Source organism: Genypterus blacodes, unplaced genomic scaffold, assembly GCF_046128005.1.
Source record: "Genypterus blacodes isolate CSIRO-AG114 ecotype Tasmania unplaced genomic scaffold, CSIRO-AGI_Gbla_v1 ptg000212l_1, whole genome shotgun sequence".
Classification (NCBI taxonomy): Eukaryota; Metazoa; Chordata; class Actinopteri; order Ophidiiformes; family Ophidiidae; genus Genypterus; species Genypterus blacodes.
This window is the reverse complement of record NW_027467011.1, coordinates 65,968-87,461: the sequence shown is the minus strand read 5'-3', so window position 1 is coordinate 87,461 and position 21,494 is coordinate 65,968. Positions and strand designations below refer to the sequence as shown.

General features: G+C 50.0%; 1 protein-coding gene across 1 annotated transcript in view; it reads right to left on the bottom strand.

The window, feature by feature from the left end:
• LOC143015715 (Krueppel-like factor 7) overlaps positions 1-14,312 on the bottom strand; it is a 34,897-nt gene extending 20,585 nt beyond the window's left edge. The window contains exon 1 of the mRNA XM_076169771.1: positions 13,953-14,312. Coding sequence (XP_076025886.1) covers positions 13,953-14,054 — 102 coding nt within the window. The 5' untranslated portion in view covers positions 14,055-14,312. The remainder of the gene's footprint in view (positions 1-13,952) is intronic.
• Positions 14,313-21,494: the final 7,182 nt, after the last annotated feature.

The window sequence follows — 21,494 nt, the reverse complement described above, 5'->3', positions numbered from 1 at the left end:
GCAGACGGATAGGAAAAGTTTGGGCCGCAACTTAATTTAGAGAGCTTCGCTGTTTGTGAACGTGTGTGTGTGTGTGTGTGTGTGTGTGTCACTGTGTGTGTGTGTCACTGTGTGTTATTGAGCCTATGCCTGCCATTGATCTGGTGAGCCTGGGCCGAGCCATCACTTTGAGGTGACAGCTAAATGACCGGTAGCCTTAGGCGTCGGCCATCTTGCCATCTCGCCACCAGCTTTTCTGTGTGTGTGCGTCTGTGTGTGTATGTGCGAGCGTGTGTGTGTGTGCCTCACAGTGCCTAATCGATAGGAAATGATACCGCGCAGGAGCTCATCAGCGGTGGCCGTCGCAGCTGACAGAGACGGTAATCTATAGCTTGGCTGAGCAGTACTTACACAGCGCCGCTCACACACACATTCCCCACCGAGCATCAAGCGACCCCGCCCCTCCCCTCTAAGCTCCCCTTCGGGCCCTTTTGCTCCTTCTTCTCCGGTCCCCAGATTTGAGTCCTTGGAGATCAGCGCGGCGTCATCGGCGGATCCCAGCTGAGCGAGGAGGCCGCCTACGGCCAGAGGGGAGCGGAGGGCTGGGAGATAACGCCTCATTCTCCTCCACGCTCATCTGAATAGCAGAGCGCCCTGGCGTCGCCCGGTTATTCTCTACGGAGGGAGCAGCAGGGGGTGCTGTGTTTGGCCAGGAGGGATCTTAGACCTCCTGATGCCCCTGATGAGGCTGCCGGGGCAGCAGAGGAGGGAGGGAAGGAGACACAAAGGGAGAAAGAGACAGAAGAGAGAAAGAGAGAGCTGGAGGCGAGAGACAAAGCTCATTTATCCGCCTTCCCAGAGAGGAAGAGGAAGAGACGGAGACAGATGAAAAATGAAGCGGTGGCCTCGCTCCTCCCTCCTCCAAGCAAAGGCAAAGAATTAGGTTTTGGGGTTCGGAGGGGAAGAGAGAAGAAAGAGAGCGAAGGAAACGCGAGCGTGCGGTGAAGGATGCATGTGGGGGGAAATGTACGCCGCAGATTAGAGGAGGAGGAGGAAGAGCGAGAGCGAGAGACGATGCTTGACAGAGACAAGATGAGAGAATCAGGGACTGAGTCACTCCGCCGGCTGACTAACAGCTCCATCTCTCCAGGCACGCCGGCGCCCTCACCTCGGCTCCGGCTGCAGATAACGCGCCATGGAAACGGCTTAATTACACGCGCGGCCTTATCAAACAACATTAGCCTGGCGGTAATAATCTGCAGCGCCGTCAGACTTCCCTCCCCACGCTGGCGACGCCGCTCCTCCAGGCGGGTTTTATACACAACACGGGCTTTAAGCTGATAACAGACACGGGGAGTTGTTCAATCACAATTTGCTGACGGAGTTTGAGCAAATAATGCACACTGGCTTGTAAACCTGACGTTCCCTTTTTCCACACGCTCCATGTTTATAAAGATCATTAGCATTAGCAGACGACACCGCCGCTCCACGCCGTATTCAGGAGACTCATTCCATTTTGTTGTCTTCCACTTAATGCTTGAATTTACATTTGAGGCGTTGAAGCTGACACTTTGTTTTCTCAGTGACACTCGGGATGAACCGCAGGATGATCCTTAGCTCCTCCTCCTCCGCCCGCCGTGTTTGTGTTTGTTTCATCTTTTGGCAGTGAATCTTTGGGCCTGGAGCTTTTGAACCCTAAGTCCCAGAACCTCCACAGATCCCTTCAGGTGATCCACATCCCTCTATATAGGCCACGCCCACCTGTGCTCGGCCTCATAGCTGCAGAAGCGAACGCGGCAGAATGAAGCGTTTGTGTGTTATCAGCTCGTTGACTCTGAGGTTTATGCAACGCCGGTGTGTGTTTGTGTGTAATGTGGCGTCTTCAAAGCGGCTTTCATCCAGCAGGAAGGCTGCAATGATGGAGCGCTCAGAGTGCAGAGACCTCTGACCTCTGCCTAATGGAGCGCAAAGACATTTCCCATCGCTTTCTCCTGGCAGACACAACAGAAAACACACATTTGCACACTCCGGCACCCGGGGGGATTACACTGTCGTCCCCCCGTAGTCCAACACGGACGGCCGTGTGAAGGACTGTTACACATTTAGACCTTATTTCTATACATCACAGGCGTGGTCAGATGTGTCCGGCGCCGTGTAACACAACCAAAGCCTGAGAGGAGGAAAGCTTTTGTGTGTTTATTGTGCGTTCAGGGCTCCTCCCCGGACAGTTTGACCCTTCTGTGTGTTACTGCACTCCTATAGAATGAGTTAAGCCTTAAACTGCGAACATCTGATGAGTGTGTGGGTGATGAAGACGATACAACAAGTGTGCGGCGGCTTATGAAGACCTCTGCTGCTGCGGCTAAACGGCTTGTGACAACGCGTGGAGAAACATCTTTGTTCCGGTTTTGGGAAAAAAAAAGGTGACAGGAAAGGGAGGAGAGAGGGAGAGGAGATGAAGAGCAAGAAGGGAAGGATGATGAGGTTGGTAGTGAAGAGGCATGGAGGTGGGGGGGGGGGGGGGATAATCCCGATGACTGGAGCGGTGATGCTCTGGCTGGGGAGGGGATCTCTGTCTCTCTTTAACCGGATTTGGGTGAGCTGCTGTTTATCGGCGTGTGAGTCGCCAAGTGGTTCCTCTCAGCTGTCAAGAAGCGTCCTAATCTAATCAGGACGCAGTTCAGCCACTCGCTTTCAACAAGAGCGGAGAGTGTGTGTCAATGTGTTTCTCTCCGTGTGTATGAGTTCAGATTTGCATGTATTTGTGTAGGCACGTGTGTGTGTGGTGTGCGTGGGCAGAAGGCCGTCAGCGACAACAGGGGTTTTACACCGGGGTTAGCAGCTTGCGGTAGGATTTGGGGAGCCTGTGCTCCGGATATGGAGACCCCCTTTGTGTGCGGCGGGCTGGCTAATCTTCATTACCGCACGACAACAATGACGGGGCAGGAGAATGGGGCCTCGGCTGGAAAAGGCACAGAGAAACAAAAGAGCGGCGAGCGGCAGGAAAAAAAAGAAAGAGGGACAGGGAGAGAGGGAGAGAGGGAGAGAGGGAGGGGAGGGAGGGGAGGAGGGCTGGAAATAACAGAGCGGGGAGATAAAGGGAACAGTGAAGCGTAAAAACTCAGCTTCCTCCTCATACAGTGGCAGTCAGACAGGGACGCTCTGTAACCCAATCACGTCAGCAAAGCGTGAAGTGCAACTGTGTGTCCCGGCGCTGATAAGAGCCAAAAACGCTCGCTTCTTTACACGGATGTCGACGACTGAATAAGAAAACCTGGCCGTGTTTACCCCGCCTCGTGTTGTGTAACCGGCCCGGGGTCAACAACCAAACCGGCGGCCGCGACGCACAGGCGCAGCGAAAGCAGGTCAGTGGCACAGCCGAGCGAGGCCGAGGTGGATTAGCGTGAGGTCGCCGCTGTGTTGCCTCCGACGGTTAAGTTACGCACGAGGGAGAGAGCGAGTGTGTGTGCATGTGCGTGCAGATGTGAGGTGACTTTGTGTGTGCGTGTGCTGTGTTTGGAAGAGGCGGAGCCGCGTCGTTCCGTCTTCACTCTCGCCGCAGCGCTTTCAAAACAAACCTGAGCCGGGAAGATTAGCCACCAAGCTGCTTAAAACGCTGGGAAGACGTCTCCTCGCCATTTAGCGCTGCGGGTGCTCCTTCGAGAGATAGAGGTGGAGAGCCAGCGCGTTTGTGTGTGTGTGTGGGAGAGAGAGTGTGAGAAATGTGCGGCGGTGGCAGCAGCAGCAGCAGCAGCAGCAGACTGAACCCGCTCACCCCTCTGCGCCGAACGGCTGGCTTTTCAGCAGGAAGCTCAGACGGAGTGCGAGGACTTTTCACCTCAATTTCATCCTGACGATGTAAGCCTGCTCAGCGGCGAGGTGGAGAGGGCGGCCACAGTCACTAAGAAAGGTGTTAGGAACTCATTGACTTTGGCCTTTAGCTCGGCATGCATCGCTACACGTGCATGTGTGTGTGTGTGTGTGTGTGTGTGTGTGTGTGTGTGTCTACTGACGTCCTCACACGGCGGCAGAAGTGCTGCGGCGTTGGATGTGAGAAAAAAATAGATAATTATGGGGCAGAGGGTTAAGCTGCGTTAAGATGCGGGTTAGAGTTTAGGTGTTGGCGAATTAATTTTCAATTAACAGGAAGTCACAACGATTACAGTGAAACGTGCGCGACATACAAACACGTGGGGCGGCGGTGTGTGAGCGTGTGAGCGTGTGAGCGTGCAGACACGGACGCTTCAGACGGGCAGAGATCCAGCAGCAAATGTGTTCTGTGTTTGAATACAAAGGATGCAGATTCACCTGGAGCTAACTACAGAGCAGAGTCAAGCTAGGAGACGACTCTACTACCTAAGAGTCTAATCGCAAGAAAAAGATAACAAATCTTCTTGCATTTCTAAGTTTATTCACTTGTATTTTCTTTGGTTTTTCCCAACTTTTCCAGGAAATTCCCAACTTTCTAGAATTGGAGGTCTTTCCTGGGTTATTCCTGATTTAGTGGACTTCCTCCTGAGATTATTCCCGGCTATTTGACTTAATAAACAGAAGCCCAAATGAAGAGGGACTCCGGTAATGAAAGTGCTTCTGTAAGTCTTTACTTTCTTAGACCCGACGGAAAACCTAAAAGCCCTGAGGCTCAAAAATCAACTGCAGTAATTGAGTAAATGCATGTCGTTACTTTATACCTGCGTGTGTGTACCTGCACCATTAAATATTATAGAGAAAGACACACACACACACACACACAGGAACATGCACACACACACACACACACACACATATAAACCCAATAAACTCTGCCAGTGAATGTCTCTCTGCCTCCTTCTTCCACTCTGTTTCTTGCTTACACACACACACGCACGTACACACACACACACACACACACACACACACCAGTGAAAATTATTGATGTGCTCTCCTATAAAACAGTGGCTGCTCCCTTAAGTATTCCTGGCAACATCACGGGCTGAAAATAGCTTCCGACCCAAATAACTTTCCCCGTCGGAGCGGAGAAGGAGCCAGACCACAGCCACCGGCAACTGGCTTTACTAATTGGCATCATTTTACAATGAAATAATATCTGGGGCAATAGAGTGAATAACATGTAGCCGTAAAGTGGCGAGCTGGAGGACACGCTGTCTAGTCACCGGAACGCTCGCAGAGACGAGTCGGGACGGGGAAAGACCTTCTCTCCAATTAGCGTTAAGTTATCAGATCCTCTTCCGCGAGTAAACACAACAGGAAACGGCATCGTAGAAGCGTCTCCTCGAGCGCCGTCGTTTGAGTTAAGAGATGAGGCGATGGGGAGGGAGGGGGGGCGGGGGGGGATCAGACAGCGGGGGGTCGTTAAATGTTTTTCTGTCACAAATGGCGCATTCGCAAAGATTTGTATCAAGGATTCCTGTAAGGCGAGACTGCTGCTGTTATTGATTTAGCATTGAGTCGTCGAGCTCCCCAGCGCTCCACACGGCGAGGTAATAACAGCACGAGTGTGTTCTTCTTCTTTGCTTCTACAGCCTGCGTCTCAGGGACGTTCCGGCGAATAAAATGATTGAATCTGTGCCTCCGTTTTCCTGGGAATGTCATCATCAAATCAAATCAGCAAACCGCCTGCGACTCCATTGAACAGGCCCCATAATGGCGTTCATGAAACAACCACCTCTACTCAGGCAGCAGTAATTAATCACGGCGCTGGTTTGCATGCAGCGGCGGCGGCTCGTCGAGTCGAGATCATATCTTCAACAGTGTCTGCAAGGGTTCGTTTAGCGGAAATGTTCCTTAAGTTCTCACAGCGGGGCTCCGGCTCGACGCCCTGAACTCTCCAGTGTGTGACGAAGGCAGAAAGCCACCACAAGCTCCATGTAGCTCCTAAAACATCTCCACTCTCTCTGTGGTTGTAGGAGCGCTAGTTCGGACATTGGTGTCCTACTGCGATTGGGACTGCATGGATGACTCTCTCTCCCCCACACACACACACACACACACACACATATGCAACACACGTTCAACCGCATTGACACAACCGTCACATCTCAAAACCAGCTACTTTCTAAGGAACAAATCTCTACTTGGCCCTTTTGCTACCAGACTTCCACTTCACGTCAAACGACAGTGTGAAGCGCTCACACACACACACACACACACTGTACAGAGAGCAGGAGGAAGGCATAAACACAGATGTCTTTTGGCAGCTCAATTCTTAATTAGCACCAGGAGATTCATCTAATCAAAGGGTTGCCAGCCCATCATTAAGGCTAAAACACACACTGCTCCCCTCACATACCAGAGCAGAACAATGGCTAACAGAGGTACGCTGTCACGCTGATGAATGCTTCTTCCCACAGGTCTCATTAAATCACTGAAGGGCACTTCCCGGGCTGTTCGAAGAGTTAAGCAGAGGCAAAAATCATCTCAACCTCCTCTGTCTGTCTGTCTGTCTGTCTGTCTGTCTGTCTGTCTGTCTGCCTCCTCGCAGCTCTGACACTTCAGATCGGCTGTTTTCCAAAGGCGCGAGCGTGTGTCAAAATAGCATTCCCCCGCTGTGAAAAACGTCTCGGAAATCAAGCCAAATCTGCCGTGTTTTCAGGCGACAAAAGTCATTTCCTATTCAAACACCTGCAGGGGCCTGGGGATGATTGAAGCCGCATGACGCGCTGGCTTGCTGCGTGAATCAGAGCCTCCAGGGTAATTCTGCAGCACAGTTTAGTCTTCCAGTGAAAATACCATTAGTCCCTGTCCCTGAAAGACATCGCATCTGTCTGAGTCTAACACCATAACACTCTCATACTTGTGCTTGAAGGGAACTGTATCTTCCTCTTTCCTTCTTCCTTCCCTATACAGTTGTTCTTCTTGGGTTCTTTCAAGCTCTTTGTGTCTTCCCTTTTCGCACTCTACCTCTTTTGCTTAAGTGACGTACTAACTGTCGGCGTTACATGGCAGAGATTTGGAACAGAGGACAGAAAAGAGACGGCCGGACGGAGAGAGAGAGAGAAGGCTGACCTGTCGCTGATGGGAACACACGACAACTTTGCATGTTCGACAACAGTGGCCGAGCGGCATGCAAATACAGGTGAGTCAGGAGTTGTGCGCTTTTTCTCACACACAAAAACCAGGGATGACATCATATTTTTAAAGACACGAAAAACCCTAACGAGGCCCGCGTTAGTGATTCCGGCGTGTTCCTCAGCGATGTCCGCCTTGCTTTCTAAAGTATCTGAGCGGTTTCAGAGCGTCCTTGTGCCTGTCACCACCGAGAGCTCAGCGCTGTGATTGATGGCCGCCTTTGGATGACAACAACAAGCAGTGGTGTTTACTCAGGGCAAATTGCCCTTGTCTCTCTTCTCCTTCCAGAGCTCGTTCCACCTCTTCCACTCCCTCTCTCTCTCTCCTTCAATCTCTGGTGAGAGATGGTCCACATGGCCTGATCTCTGCTTCCTGGATGGCTAGCAGTCCCTCGGGGTGGGATTAGCCTCCCGGACTGACAGCTAAACAAACAAATAGACCAAAGCCGCTCTTCTCTGCTTGCCAAGGCTGCCTAGCAACAGGTAGGCAGGAAGATGGGATGTGATGCTTGGGTATGTGGGTTTGGAACATGCCTGGATGCTGGGCAGGAGTGTGTCTTGTGGAAGGAGGACTCAGATTGAGACGTAGACGTGGACAGGATCGGTCCGATGTGAGATGAAGACCTGAGGCAAACTGTGTTCAATAACTCTGCTGTATTGGAATTTTGTTTATCTAAGTCTACGCAATACTTACAACGGATGAATGACGAAGACAGAGCGGACGTAGCCATGGCAACCAAAGAATTACTTGGAGCCTTTAGGACTCTGATTGCATAAGTCATTCCTGTAGCATTTAGTCTCAACTCAAACAAAGGGGGAACATTCAGCTGAGACTCTGTCAGAACTCTGCCCTCCAAAACACGTCAAAGAGACAGAGAGAGAGAGAGAGAGAGAGAGAGAGAGAGAGAGAGAGACTTCTCTGCCTTCGCTTCCATTCTCTTTCCTCCCCTCGGTCGACAGGCCGGATGGCGGCAGCCGAGCATGTCGGATCGCTGCGAGGCTCTGGAAACGGCTTCCCGATTTCGCCTCAAACGATGTGAGAGTCATTGCGGAGCCATGTGTGCTAGTGTGAGGCGGCGACGAGAGAAAGAAGAAATGACTGGCTCCTCTTCCTCGCTGTTAATCAAACCTGGGGGTGGCAGAGCGTCTCGCCGCCGCCATACATAAAGATGTGCTTGTTCACTACGCTCCCCCCTCCCCCTCTCCCCCCTCCGCCGGGCGCTCTCTCCAGGCAGTCACCAGAGCGTCAGACAAATGAATACTTCCTGCGCCGTCCGCTCTTTCATCAGCGTTTCCCACCTTTTCATCAGCGGCCATAAAGCAGTAGCAGGCAGCCATCACCGGCAATCACGTCCCTGCTGCCTGAGTGATGAGACGCAGGCAGCAGAGTTCACTCAGCACTCTTATGGCAGAATGGATGTTAGTGGGTCAGGGGGTCGCCCACACATCTCATTACACAACATACACAGACACACACACACACACACATAAACCCATACGCCAGCGTGACACACACACACACACACACACACACACACACACACACACACACACACACACACCCACACATCGCTCGGTGCAAGGTTGAGGCAGCAAGCAAGGACTCGGGAGTGAAGGAATGACAGGGAGAGGAGAGGGAGCAAGGAAAGGATTACATAAGGAAAGGAGGATGGGATGAGGAAGGAAGGAGGGAGATATGATATAAAGATATATATGATGTAAAGTAGACAAAGAAGGAAGGAAGGAGGGAAGGATAGATGGAAGCAGACCTCTGGGAAGGTGATAGATAGATAGATAGATAGATAGATAGATAGATAGATAGATAGATAGATAGATAGATAGATAGATAGATAGATAGATAGCTGGATAGATAGATAGGGGAGGAGACAGGAGAGGAGACAGGAGACACCTCAGCATCTTGTTTACATGATTGTTGCTGCTCAGGAGCCAAATTGAGTTTTTGTTGTTCCACTTCATTTGTCTGTTTATACTAATTAGATGAACTGGTGGCTCTTTTATTACAGCCTTTTCCTTGCACACACAAACACACGCACACACACACACACACACACACACACACACACTTTCTCAGAATTGATGCATCCACTAATAAGCCTTGCGCCTTGAAAACATTGAGAGCGTCCAGCGGAGACGTTACACTGTGTACCGCCGCACAAAGGCCTCCTTTCACGCCTCGGTGCATCAAGGGCCGCGGCCGTGTCAAATAGATTCTAAGCAGAGAAAAATCAATTTCATATAAGACATCTGAGCATCACGGGACACACACACACACACACACACACACACACACTTTGCATAATGGGGGAGCAGATAGGAAAGGAAGTCAATTTGGACTCTGGAAAGCACCCAGAGTTTGGGGTTTTGCGTGCGGTACGCTGCTGCGGAGTCGATGTGACATTTTAATAAAGCTACAGGCGAGGGGAGAGAGAGAGACGACAGAGCCGGGAGCTCTGCAGAGACAAATAAGATTAAGTCCCAGTTTGTCCTTCCTCCCCTGCTCGCACAACAACACCACTCCACTCCTCCAAAATTGATTTAATTTTCATTTGCATAAAAATTACTTGAAACCGCGGCGGCGGCGAGGAAAAGGTCAAACGGAGAGAGACGAGTAAAGACGAGACGTGAGTGTGTAAACCAGCCGGTGTGTGTGAACGCTGACGACAATCCGAAGACACGTTTAAGATGTCGCTCCCGTTCGTGTTCCAAATTTGAGATGGAACCAAAGAAGCAGTGAGGTGACACAGGTCCGTCTGTGAACCACGCTCCTTTCATTTTACAAACATTTCCCTTCTCTGTTGAGCTGTAATGGGGTCGTTGAGGGTGCAACCAGCAGGGGGCGTGCAGAAACAGCTTCATTCAACCACTACAGGGCCCAAATATGGCAGATAGGGATTTAGAATTTGGACTAAAAACAATACGAACCTCCTCTTATCTGAGCTGTCCACCCAAAATGGAGACACCAGCTCTCCAGGTCACATGGTTGATTACATCTGCACCCTTTTCCCTTCATAAAACCCCCGAATGTCGGCAACACATTTGTGCTATTCTGCTAAAACAGAGCCCAGGCACAATTTATCCTACAATAGCGTGTTTGTGTGTTTGTGTACTCGGTGCTACTCTGCAAAACGAATAACACTGAGTCGGCCTCCGCTGCCGCCGCCTGACAGCCGGGGCGGCGTTAAAGCTACGAGACAGCAGCCAGCGCCATCACAACAACACTGCAGAGACAGAAAAAACTCCAGAGCCTGCTAATTCTATACGAGGACAGCAGAAAAGAGAAAGAGTGGGAGAGAGACGGAGGAAGGAAAGAGCGAGAGAGGCGAGGAAGGAGGGACGCGGGGCAGAGGAAGACATAGACAGGAAGGAGGGGGCCGCTTGGCTGTGCTCCCCGGCGTGCCTGCTGTGTGTGAGAAAGCAGCTGTGGCCTACTGAGGATTACATAACACACCGAGACGCATACGCACGTACGCAGACACGCATATGGATTTGTGCTCGCGCGCACACGCAAAGAGATTCGCCGATGTACAGTTGTGCTGCAAACACAGTTTCTGGCTCGCTCGCTCGCTCGCTCTCCATCTTCCTTCCCTCCTTCCCCCTCTGGAGGCTGACAGAGAGGTCACCGCGCTGATGGATCTCTCCGGCCCCGCGACTACATCTTCAGCAGCCCGGCGTGGAAAAAACGCTGGGGCCAAATATGAAAGAACTTCATCCGTCTGCATTCTCCCGCGCCTTTCCCCGACCGTCTATCTGCGTACGCTCTCCGTTCCTCGGGGGGGTTCGAGCCCACCGGACTGTGAAATGCGAAACCCTGCAGCAGGGAGAATGTGCATGCTCTGCAACTTCCCTCCACCAGCTACCAGCGCCGCACCGCCACCCTGCATGGATGTGCGTGTGTGAGAAATGTAAGAGGACACACGTAGCCCAGCGTCCGCATTTAGAAACACTCTGGTCAGACGGGACGGGTTCACATCCACGTGTCCGGGCCTGCGAGTGTATCGTTCTGCAGCCACATGCAGTCGTTTCGCTCGGGCAGGCGCAGTCTTTACGTGTGTTTGAACCCTGAGGGACAATATATGTGTTGGAGGGTATGGAGTGTGTCCCGAGGTCAATGACAGACAGCCATTTGCAGTGTCCTGTTACATCCTCTCCATCAGGGTCAAGTGCTGCTGTGGAGGAGGAGGAGGAGGAGGAGGAGGAGGCCCGGGCCTGCAGCAGCTGGAAAAATCTATTGGATCGCACTGAAACTCAATCCAGATCTTTTGTCTTTTAGATTGGAGCACAGAGATACACGACACTGAAAACAACAACAGCTACACACGCTTACAAAAGAGCTGGAGAGCGGCCCGGGCGCGCAAAAAGATGCAAAACAACACGTGCACGCTTTGCTTGGAAAGGAAAACTAGTTCTGACCGGCTCCGCCTATTCCAAATGCAAGTCAACCCTTCTTTTTGTTCCAACCCCCCGAACAAGCGGGCGCACTGGGATTTGGAAGCGAGACAGCGGCGTTCAGTTTGGCAGCGCAGGCTTCAATAATGGAACGGCGTAGCGGCCCCGCATGTACCATCTGCAGACCTCCAAAACACTTTCCTCCTCTTCCACTCCCCATCCCCCCATAAGCGTCTGAATCATGCCTCACAGACACCAACAGGGGACACAGTCATCATTCTTGCCATCGCATCTCAGGGAGCCATTTAGGGCCGACAACAACGGCCTCCTATCTCGCCATCAGACCCCATAAAAGCATCAAATCTAAATTGTGCCTGGGACACAGAGGGGATTGCTCAAACCGCCGGTCTCTGCTACAGACGGGGGGCTTTTAAACGCCAGCCACAACTCATAATTCCCCCGCATTCAGGACGGACAGTGTGGCATCTTCGTGTCGCTACAATGGACACGCTCGCTTTGCCAAAAACATCTCTGTGTACGGCGAGGGGGGCGGGGGGGGGGGGAATCATAATCCTCGTGTTCACAAGGGTGCAAAGCAATCTTCTTGTCCTGGCTGTACACACACACACACACACAGAACAAAAGTGGGGTTTTTATACGCAAAAAAACTTGTGAACACTTCTGGTATTTACTCCGGCGGCCGGGCCTCACAAATCTCTCGCTCGCTCTTCAAATCGATGACCGCGTGTTTTTTAGTGATCCTTTTTCGTGCATTTATGAATTTACGAACAGCTTACGTCGACGTCGACGAGGATTCTGTCCCGTTTTTTACGCCTCCTGGTTTGATTTGCAGGATGGTGTCGGTGGAAGGAGACGTCTCGCGCTCGCTACGCTGCAGCAAAGCCTTAGATTAAGAGACGGTCAGCGGGCAAACTTCGATTTTCCTTTAAATCCACGATCGATGCTGCTTTTTTGGAAACGGCGTCCGCGCTCGCTGCGGCCGAAATAACTCAGAGAAGACGCCTCGTGCCAGATAAGAGCCCTGGCAGCCTTTACCTACGCCGCGGCCTTATACAGCATTGTTCCATTTGCATTAGATATTGATTCCGACACGCGGGGGTGCGGGGTGAGGCGGAGGGGAGGTGTGGGAGTGCATATGGTGCATGTAGGGCCCGGCCATTTAATATTCACTGACAGTGGAGGCAGGGAGTTGGAGAGTCTTGTTATGAAAAGATGCGTCAGTGGCTAACAGTAGGACGCCAATTAGGCTGCTTGGACACAGCCAGTGGAGCTGTGGTCACGCACTGCTCTCTCTCTCTCTCTCTCTCTCTCTCTCTCTCTCTCTCTCTCTCTCTCTCTCTCTCTCTCTCTCTCTCTCTCTCTCTCTCTCTCTCTCTCTCTCTCTCTCTCTCTCTCTCTCTCTCTCTCTCTCTCTCTCTCTCTCTGATAGAGGGAGGGAAGCTGAAGCCCCCATTGCATGAACAATACCGGCATCAAATTTCCATGCAATGATTTTTTGTCCGGGCAGTCAGGTGCAGCATGGAAAGCCTGCCTCCCTCCCTCCCTCCCTCCCTCCCTCCTCCACCCCCCCAGCAGCAGCAAAAAGCAAAAAGCAGCAATGCAGGTGGAGCCAACAGTGAAAATAGTGAAGCCATGCATGATTGTTGCATTTAATTGTTGTCGTAAAATGGAGAATTAAACCCAGCCAGCCTCTAAAGTCATCAGATTTCACGCAGTTTTAAACGCATTTTCCAAGGTTTTACCCCCAATTTCTCTAAAGGGGAGGAGAAAAAAAACCCTGGAAAATGCATAAAGTCGCGACCAAACTCTGATGTAACGAACTCCCCACACTGGAAATGTGGATGACGGGAGGGGAGGAAAGAGAGACATGTGATAGTGTGGCAGGAGAGGAAAATGTGAGCAGTAATGGCCGCGTAAAGTACCGGCGCGTCCGCTCCGAACGCATCCATCACCATGTGGCTGTGTGTGTATGTGTGTGTGTGTGTGTTTGTGTCTCGCTCATTTATCCAAAATTCATCCAGCAAAACTTGGATTGGGAGAAGCAGTAAAATGTGAGGATGCTCCACTCGTGACAGCCTCCCACTCTCCCCCCCGCATCCAGACAGACATGTCCGGGTATCTATTATGAATAAGACCGGGGACTTCTCCGCGTGTACCCGGGTCTCACCGCGCCGTAATCTGAGGGATGCGGATGTATTATTCACGACCAATTCCGTCTTTATTGCGGGAGTCAGATCTTCATCTTCCCAGATTGCGTTTGACAGCTTTATTACGCGCCCGGCGTGCGTTCGTCTTATCCACTTTGCCATCTTTGGAAAATTACAGGATATACGGGTGATATAAGCCGATTTATCTCCCTCCGGTTTCCTCCCCGATACTACGCGGCCACGCTCCGGGGGGAAAAGTTGACGCCTGCCTCACAAAGCGCAAAATCAGGCGGATGGAAATAATAAAGGAATAGTAAAGTTAAACACGTACCTGCTGCCAGTTCTCCTCCAGAGACGGCATGGCGGAGAAGTAGCCGGTGTCGTGGACGAGCTGAAGTTCCTGAAAGATACTGTGGTTCGCCAAGACATCCATGGTGACGCTCGGTTTCGGGGAAATGTTTGGTTTCTCTTTTTAATAAAAAAAGAAAGGATCCACAAGAAGATATACCTCCGTTCTCGGGCTGTGTCAGATTTCTACATCCACTTCTTTCATATTAGTCCGTAACAGGGAGTTAAACGCTCGGTGTGGTGCGAGATGAGGCTGCTGGGCGCCCGGTACCTGCGCGCATTATCGGACTCGGTGCGTAAAAGAGACGGGAGGTGATGGAGGCTCCATGCGTATCCGTGTTGCCAAAATAGACACTGATAGGGAGCCAAAGTAGGGGAGGGGCCCGGTAAACGAGAGGGGCGGGGCTCGGCCTGTCAATCAGCTCCCTCTGTTTGCCCGTGTAAGGTAAATGGGCGGCCGAGCGGCTGTTAGAGCGGCGCTCGAGCGTGGAGGGGCGGGGTCGAGCGGGATCCGGCCTCCTGATTGGCTCCGGTGCCGCGTCGCTCATGCCAAATATGGGCTCGATAGGTGCGCTATTTATGGATGGGTATATTAGATTTGGGAGAAGGTCTGAAAGGCTAGTGTGAGCAGAGGAGCCGGGGTGTAAACATCGAGTCCCTGCAAACAGGAGCTGGAAGAGGCATTATTAGGCTGCTACATTGTTCCACAATGTAAATATTTAATGTTAATGAGATATGTAGCAACACAGTTCAAATGTAAGATATACTTTGTATGATGCAACATAGATACAAATGTAAGAGAGAACTGAATGATTCATAATCATCTCTGCTGCTGGTTTATGTGGAATTAATCAGACTTGGACATTTTCACGCGTTTATGTAAGAAAATACAACTCTCACACTCTCATGAACTACATCATTTGATTTTTCTTGGGATGGTTCTCAAACTGTGGTGCACATACCGCCTGTGGTACTCCTCACACTGGAGTCAGAATCAGAACAATGGAAATGTAGGGAAATCCTGTAAATCATCAGATGCAAATCATCCAAAATTTTGTCAACAAATTAAATATTAAAAAAGGGAGATTTGGGAATTAAAGTGCTGATCAAAAAGAAACTCACTATATTCTTCTGGCATTCCTTTTCTTTCTCCAAAATACTTCTTTCTTCTGGAAATGACTCCTTGGCCTTAATACTAATCTGAACAAATCCGACATTGGATGAGAGAATCGACTACAAACTGTCAACACTAACAGGAAGTTGGCTTCAGGCTTTTGTCACAACTCTAACATAATCTTAATTCACACACAAGCACAAACCATTACACCATACGTAACTAAGTATTAATGCTTCTTTATACTTTTACACACTTTTATGATTGCGTGTAGGTCGAAAATGAACACAAAATCGTGCTACCTAGCTAGCTAGCTTCATTGAACACACTAGCAGCAAGCTAACATATTAAGTATCAAGTTGATGATAAGTGACTTTAGTTTCCCTTTAAGTTAACATCTTAGGGCCGTATTTTGGCTCAGCTGTGATCTGTCCCAAGCTCCCTGTAGAAGTTATCAGAGGCGTCTAACCTACATTTAAGGATAAACGTCCACGGCGTGTAGCGTGATACAAACACGGAGCGTAGAGTTCGACTTTGCTACATCTGGTTTGGCGGCGTGAGTAATGCTGCTTATTCGCTCGGCCTGTGTAAGCCACCCAAATCGCACACTTCCATGCGGGCTCGGCCTCTCTCTCTCTCTCCCTCTCTCTCTCTCACACACACAGCGTTGTAGAGGCCTGTAATCTCATTACAGTGGTAGGAGAGGCTGGCTGAGGGCCACCGGCTTTGCGATTTACACATGGCATTTTGGTAGCGAGAGCTCAGCTCAGACGGACGATGAAGCTCCCGCTGACATTTATCCATTTGACACAACTCTCCATTTTCTCATTCCCTCTCTCGCTGCTCGTCCTCTCCCTATCTCTCTCCCTCGCACTCTCTCTCTCTCTCTCTCATTTCCTGTCCCCTTTCTTTCTTTCTCTCTGCCTCTTTCTTCCCTCCGCCTCTCCGGCCCACGTAATCCTGTCCTGACTCAGACTGTATTTTACCGGTGGTGCGTTCAGAAGGAAAAAGATACAGCGCCTAAGAAGATACCAGAGAAGGAAAACAAATGACAGGGACAAAAATGCAAACATCTACAGCTGCCATGTACGTCGCTGCTGCCGCCGTGGTGCTTGACTGACAAGAATCACAAAACACATCTTCCCGGTACAGTTGTGTCCTGCTAAGCCACATCTGTACTGTTTAGTCGACACATAACAGAGCAGTTATGCTATTTTAAGTCACTTTTATATCATTGTTTAAAGTCGGACATTTGCAGGAAGTGGACAAAGGTCTACGTTTTCCCCGAAAGATGAAGCCAGAGTTAGCCACTTATTTAAAATTTGTGTAAAAGTTGATTACAAGTGGAAAATAGGGGTTAAATCAAGATCATAGACGATGTCGTACATTGTTGTCGTCATGTGTTGTTGCTCGATTTGTTTCAAGATAAACGGGTTTTGGCAATTGTAGATCACAAACGTGCTGTTTTGAGTCGTATTCCTGACAACAAGTACAACTGAAAACAGACTAAAGCGGCTGGATAGGTCAGATTTGAGCGTTTGCACTCAGTGTATATCTGCAGTCCCGTGCGTCAGCGAGGCTTTGGCCGAGGCTGAACACACACAGCTCGTGCCGGGCTTTGGACAACGATAAGCTTGGAAATACAACCAAGAGCCCCGACAGCAGAGGAGCACAGATTGCTTTATTTGCTTGCAGATTTCTGTGTATTTTCCTCATCATAGCCTTTTAAATAGTATTGACACACATGTTGAAGACAGCGACACGCATGTGCTTTTTGGAGTTTGATCATATCCGCTGCTTGGCTGTGCTTTAGGCCCAAACACATGAGCAGTCACATGTCTTTGCTCAGTGTGAACACTTCTGCTCATGTTGCTCCATATTAATGACTTCTACTTGTGCTATGATTGAACTGAAGAGCGTGGACACGTTAATGAACATGTATGTAGTGGTTACCTGGATGTTGGATGAGTCACAGCACCTAGATTTCCAGGTGAGGGTCCGACTCTCCCTGTACACGGCTTCTTCCCACCTCCTTACATCCGGCTCGCTCTTCTCGCTTTGTTAGTTCAGATTCTCTTTAATATGTCTTCCAAAAGAAGTGGATGGCGAGTGGAAGACCGTGTTGATATGGTTCAGGATTGTAGACGTGGTGGTTGATCGGTGCTTTCCGATCTGACAGAGCACCTGCAGCTGAGGGCCCCAGGTGAGACGCATCAGACACTAATGACCCTTCAGTTTCCCCAATCACTACAATCCTCTACTAGCTTATTTGCTTAGAAATACATATAGAAGACACAACACACAATTAAGAATGTTAAAGTCTCCTTTGTGTCAGCAGGGCTAAGTTGGCATTTAATGCAGTTTTATGACTCAGTAAGCGACACTCAGAGTGGAACGTTGTGGGAATATTGCGGTGATTTCTCATTCAACCTCTAAGCCTTTCTCTCCCTTGTAAAGCGATCAGTGTCTCCTGCAGGTAATCACACTTTTTTCCAAGGCAGTTGTGCCATTATTGCGCGTATTTGCTGAAATAGTTGTTTTTTTTTTGCAGCGCATCGCCATCGACGCCGTCACTGGGAATTAGCAGAAGCTAAAACCTGGTTCTCATTTGTGTATCCCTCCTCCACCTCCTCTTCCTCAGCCCAAAGCCCATGCATATCATAGATAAAAAATAAGTGCTCACCATTATCCGTGGGCACACAGCGTTATATTGTGGATGCTGACATTGCTCTTACCTGGCAGTTGGTGCTTTTACTGTATTAATAATGGAGCAGGCGCCATCCATCATGGGGATATGAGGCTGCTAATCATGTCAGCTCCCTGCATATTCACTCCTTCTCATCAAAAGAGGGAAAGAGAGGGAGAGGGGCAGGGGGGAGAGCAGGGGAGTGACAGCGGGAAACAGAGGGAGAGAGGGAGATAAACAAAGAGAGAGAGGGGAGCAAGCAATAGAGAGGGAGAGAGAGAGGGAGGGGGGTAGAGAGGGGGAGAGGAAGAAGGAAGGGGATGATATCAATGTGCTGAACACATGACAGATGCCCTTGGCCTTTTGCTGAATGGCTTCCCTGTTGGCAGGAGTTAACCAGTGTATTTAAACAGGACAAGACGAATGGGACCCCGACTCCCCCCTGCTCACTGAACCAGCCCATTCCTATTCCGACTCGCAGCCAAACCCCCATGTGGGAATGCTAATACGGTTCGCTGACATTGCCGGGGTTGAAACTTCACAAACGCATCGGGAAATTGGGAAATCCGCTGCAACTTTCCAAATTTCTTTGCAAAATCAGGAACGTCTGCGCTGCGATGATGTCATTTCCTCTAATGACACAAGGAACCCTTATAGATCAGAATATGGATGAACTATTTACTCTGGGATCCTCGAATTTAGTGTCGTAAAGAAACACCTTCCGCTTATGGAAATGGTTCTGTTGTTGACAAACGTGAGTGAAAATCAGCATCATGTGACAAACGGCCCTATGAACTACAAATCTTGATTGATTTGAGTGGTCCCTGAACTCTTGGTCTGGTTTCACAGCAAAGAGACGCTCCTATCCGGTGCTAGGTGTGCAAGAAAAATGACATTCAAAAGCCTAAAACCTTACTTAAGATGAAAATCTAATCACATAAATCTTAACTATTCCCATCCTGCATCCCTGCTGGATCCCGTTACATTTGAGGACGACGTTCCTGACGTTCCTGACGTTCCTGACGTGTTGCCGGCTGCTCAGAGCTCGGCTCCCTCCAGAAGGCGTCAAACTTGGAGGATGGTTCACCTTGTTGTTGTCGTTCCCAACAATTTCCTTGACAGGCAGACGTCCGGACCGTACCATCACATCACTCAAGCTCGGGAACGTCTTGAGGCCACTTGGATTTGCATGGGAGAGAGCACCAGCTTGCTTCTCTCTCCATTAGCTGAGAGACCTTGACTGTTGGCTTCATTTTCACCCATTTAGTGTAATATGACAGCCATATGCACTGATGCCACTGAACACATCATTCAGATAAATATTGCATATTTTCTCTCCGTTTCCCTGGAATGCTGTGGCAACCTTTACGTTTCAAGGGTACAAGCCGCACATTAGAGTCCAACATCTGTCCTCCAACATTCCGCCGCCTTTTGCTCGTCCATCGCCACAGAAAGGCAAATGTGCCGGTGATTGATGTGCCTGGTTAAATAAAGATAAGATTTTCAAACGTAGCCATATGTCTGCCGTATGCACCTCTCTTTTGGCACGGCGCCTGGGTGCAGAACATCTTCGATATCCTGACGTCTTCATGCTACGCTTCCATAGGGGAAGAGGGGAGGAGGGGTGAATTTCAGAGCGACAGGCCGGCTGAGAAAAGCGATAATGAGCGCTGTGGGCTGTCTGGGGTGCAAGCTCCTTCCCCGTGCAGATAGCTGCGAGGGAAGGGAAGGGAAGGGGATCGGGGGTTGACGGGCGGCAGGGGGAGCGAGGGGTGCGAGGGGAAAGTGCCCTCTCAGCTGGCTGGTGTTTGATGCGGCGCTGCTGCTTCCTACGTCGGGGGGAGGGAGGGGAGCGAGCGGAAACGCAGTCGGTGCGGCGGCCGTGAGGGGCAGCTGTTAAGTGCCAATTAGGAGAGGGTGAGTGGGAGACGGAAATACCCGTTCAGCCGACGTGCGCGCGCTCGCACCAGAGTCAAGAAACGTGAAGCAAATGGGGCCTAATCCCTGTCTCAGTCACGGGAGTCGCTCCATTCTCTCAGAGGTGGAAGATAACAAAGGACATCCACTCAACCGCTGTACAACTTAGAGGCTCTGGTGGTGCAGCGAGTCTTTACTTGGAGGAATAGAGTTGGTTTTACTTGCTAACTAACTCCTTCTCCCCTAAACCTATTCCTATCCATTCTCCACTTGTGTCTCTTAAACCTTTCTATGAACCAGGAAACTTGGCATTCTAAGCCACTTTTGCCGATTCAGCTCATTCCCATTTGATTCCAAACTCTCCAAAATTGGAAATATTAAGTAGGAGCCAGGAATCTTACAAGGAATCTCTCACTTCTTCAGCCTCTCACCCCTTATGATTCCTTGTCCCATTCCTCTGTCTCCGTTTGTCCTTGGCTCTCCTCCTGAAGGCTGCCGAAAGGAAAACGGTTTGCAGTCGCTTGTCACGTTTACGCCAAAGGACAATGCCTCCGTGTCAGACGTCCCAATTAGTGAGCGGATTCAGTCGTGTATTTAGTCCACAACACGGAAAATGATAAGGCGGGATAAAGAGAATGGAGCCAGGGTCTGTTTGGGGATTTGCAGGGGCGCACAGATAAGCTATTCTCAAGGGGGCACGTTGCATTCAGTGTGTGTGTGTGTGTGTGTGTGTGTGTGTGTGTGTGTGTGTGTGTATTTAGAGCATGTTTGTGTGCATCAGTGTGTGCAGATATAAGGGCACATACAAGGAACGAAAACCGAAATCTGACTTAGATATTTTGTAAATTTGTCTTTTCCACCCTGATTTGTTGCAAATCCACCAGGGTTTTGTGTTTTGCAGACATTTGGAATATTAATGTGTCGTTTTCAGATTTGTCAGTCGCCACCTGTGGCTTAAAAAAATAAAGTGAGAAGCTTACAAAGACAAATTAGGTCCAATTACCTTGAAAAGAGTCTAATAAAGGAGTGCAGACGGTGCTTAATGAGAAATAATAGGCCTGAATCATTAAATAAACCTTGAGACTTTCTTCAATTGCTCCTTCATTTCCATTTAAAACACAAAAATCACCTAAATCACGGCATTAAAAGCGGCTGTGAAGCTCTGTGAAAGAATCCTGCATCCTGAAAGAATCCTGCAGGTGATGTTAGTCTCCATGGATCTCCACTGGGAGGGAGCGAGAAAGGACGGGTTCATCTTAAAGTCCGGACCATGGGACCTTCTTCTTGAAGGTCTTCTGTCTTTTTTTGCAGACTTGGTGAGTCCTAGGCGGTGACTTGGCATAAAACAGGAGCGATGAGTTCAGGAAAAAACGCAGCTCTTCTCCGGGGAGCTATGGCAACGGGAGCTTTCAGCGGAGAGAGGCTGACCTTCAGAGGCGAAACCCAGAGAATTCAACGCTTCTGCACACAATCACTGCACTTCCATACCGCCGCTCCTATGATTTTGTTCCACCGTTCCAAATTACCTTGATGGATTCACGATGGCTTCAGATGTAAAAAGCCTTGTTCGTCATCAGGGTCACCGATTATGAATGAGTCCTTTCATGTCCGAGCTCGCAGTCAATCTCGTTTCTATGCACGCCGCACATCTGGGGCCTGGGTAATTTCCCCTGGCAGCCGCCGCAGATCCGCCCGCGCCGCGCCACGTTTTGTATATTCATGTGTGTACCTTCCTATCTTAATCCTAGCTATTACTCGCATGGCTGGCCGTGTCAAGGGGAGATTTGCTCACTCGCAGTGAATGGGCC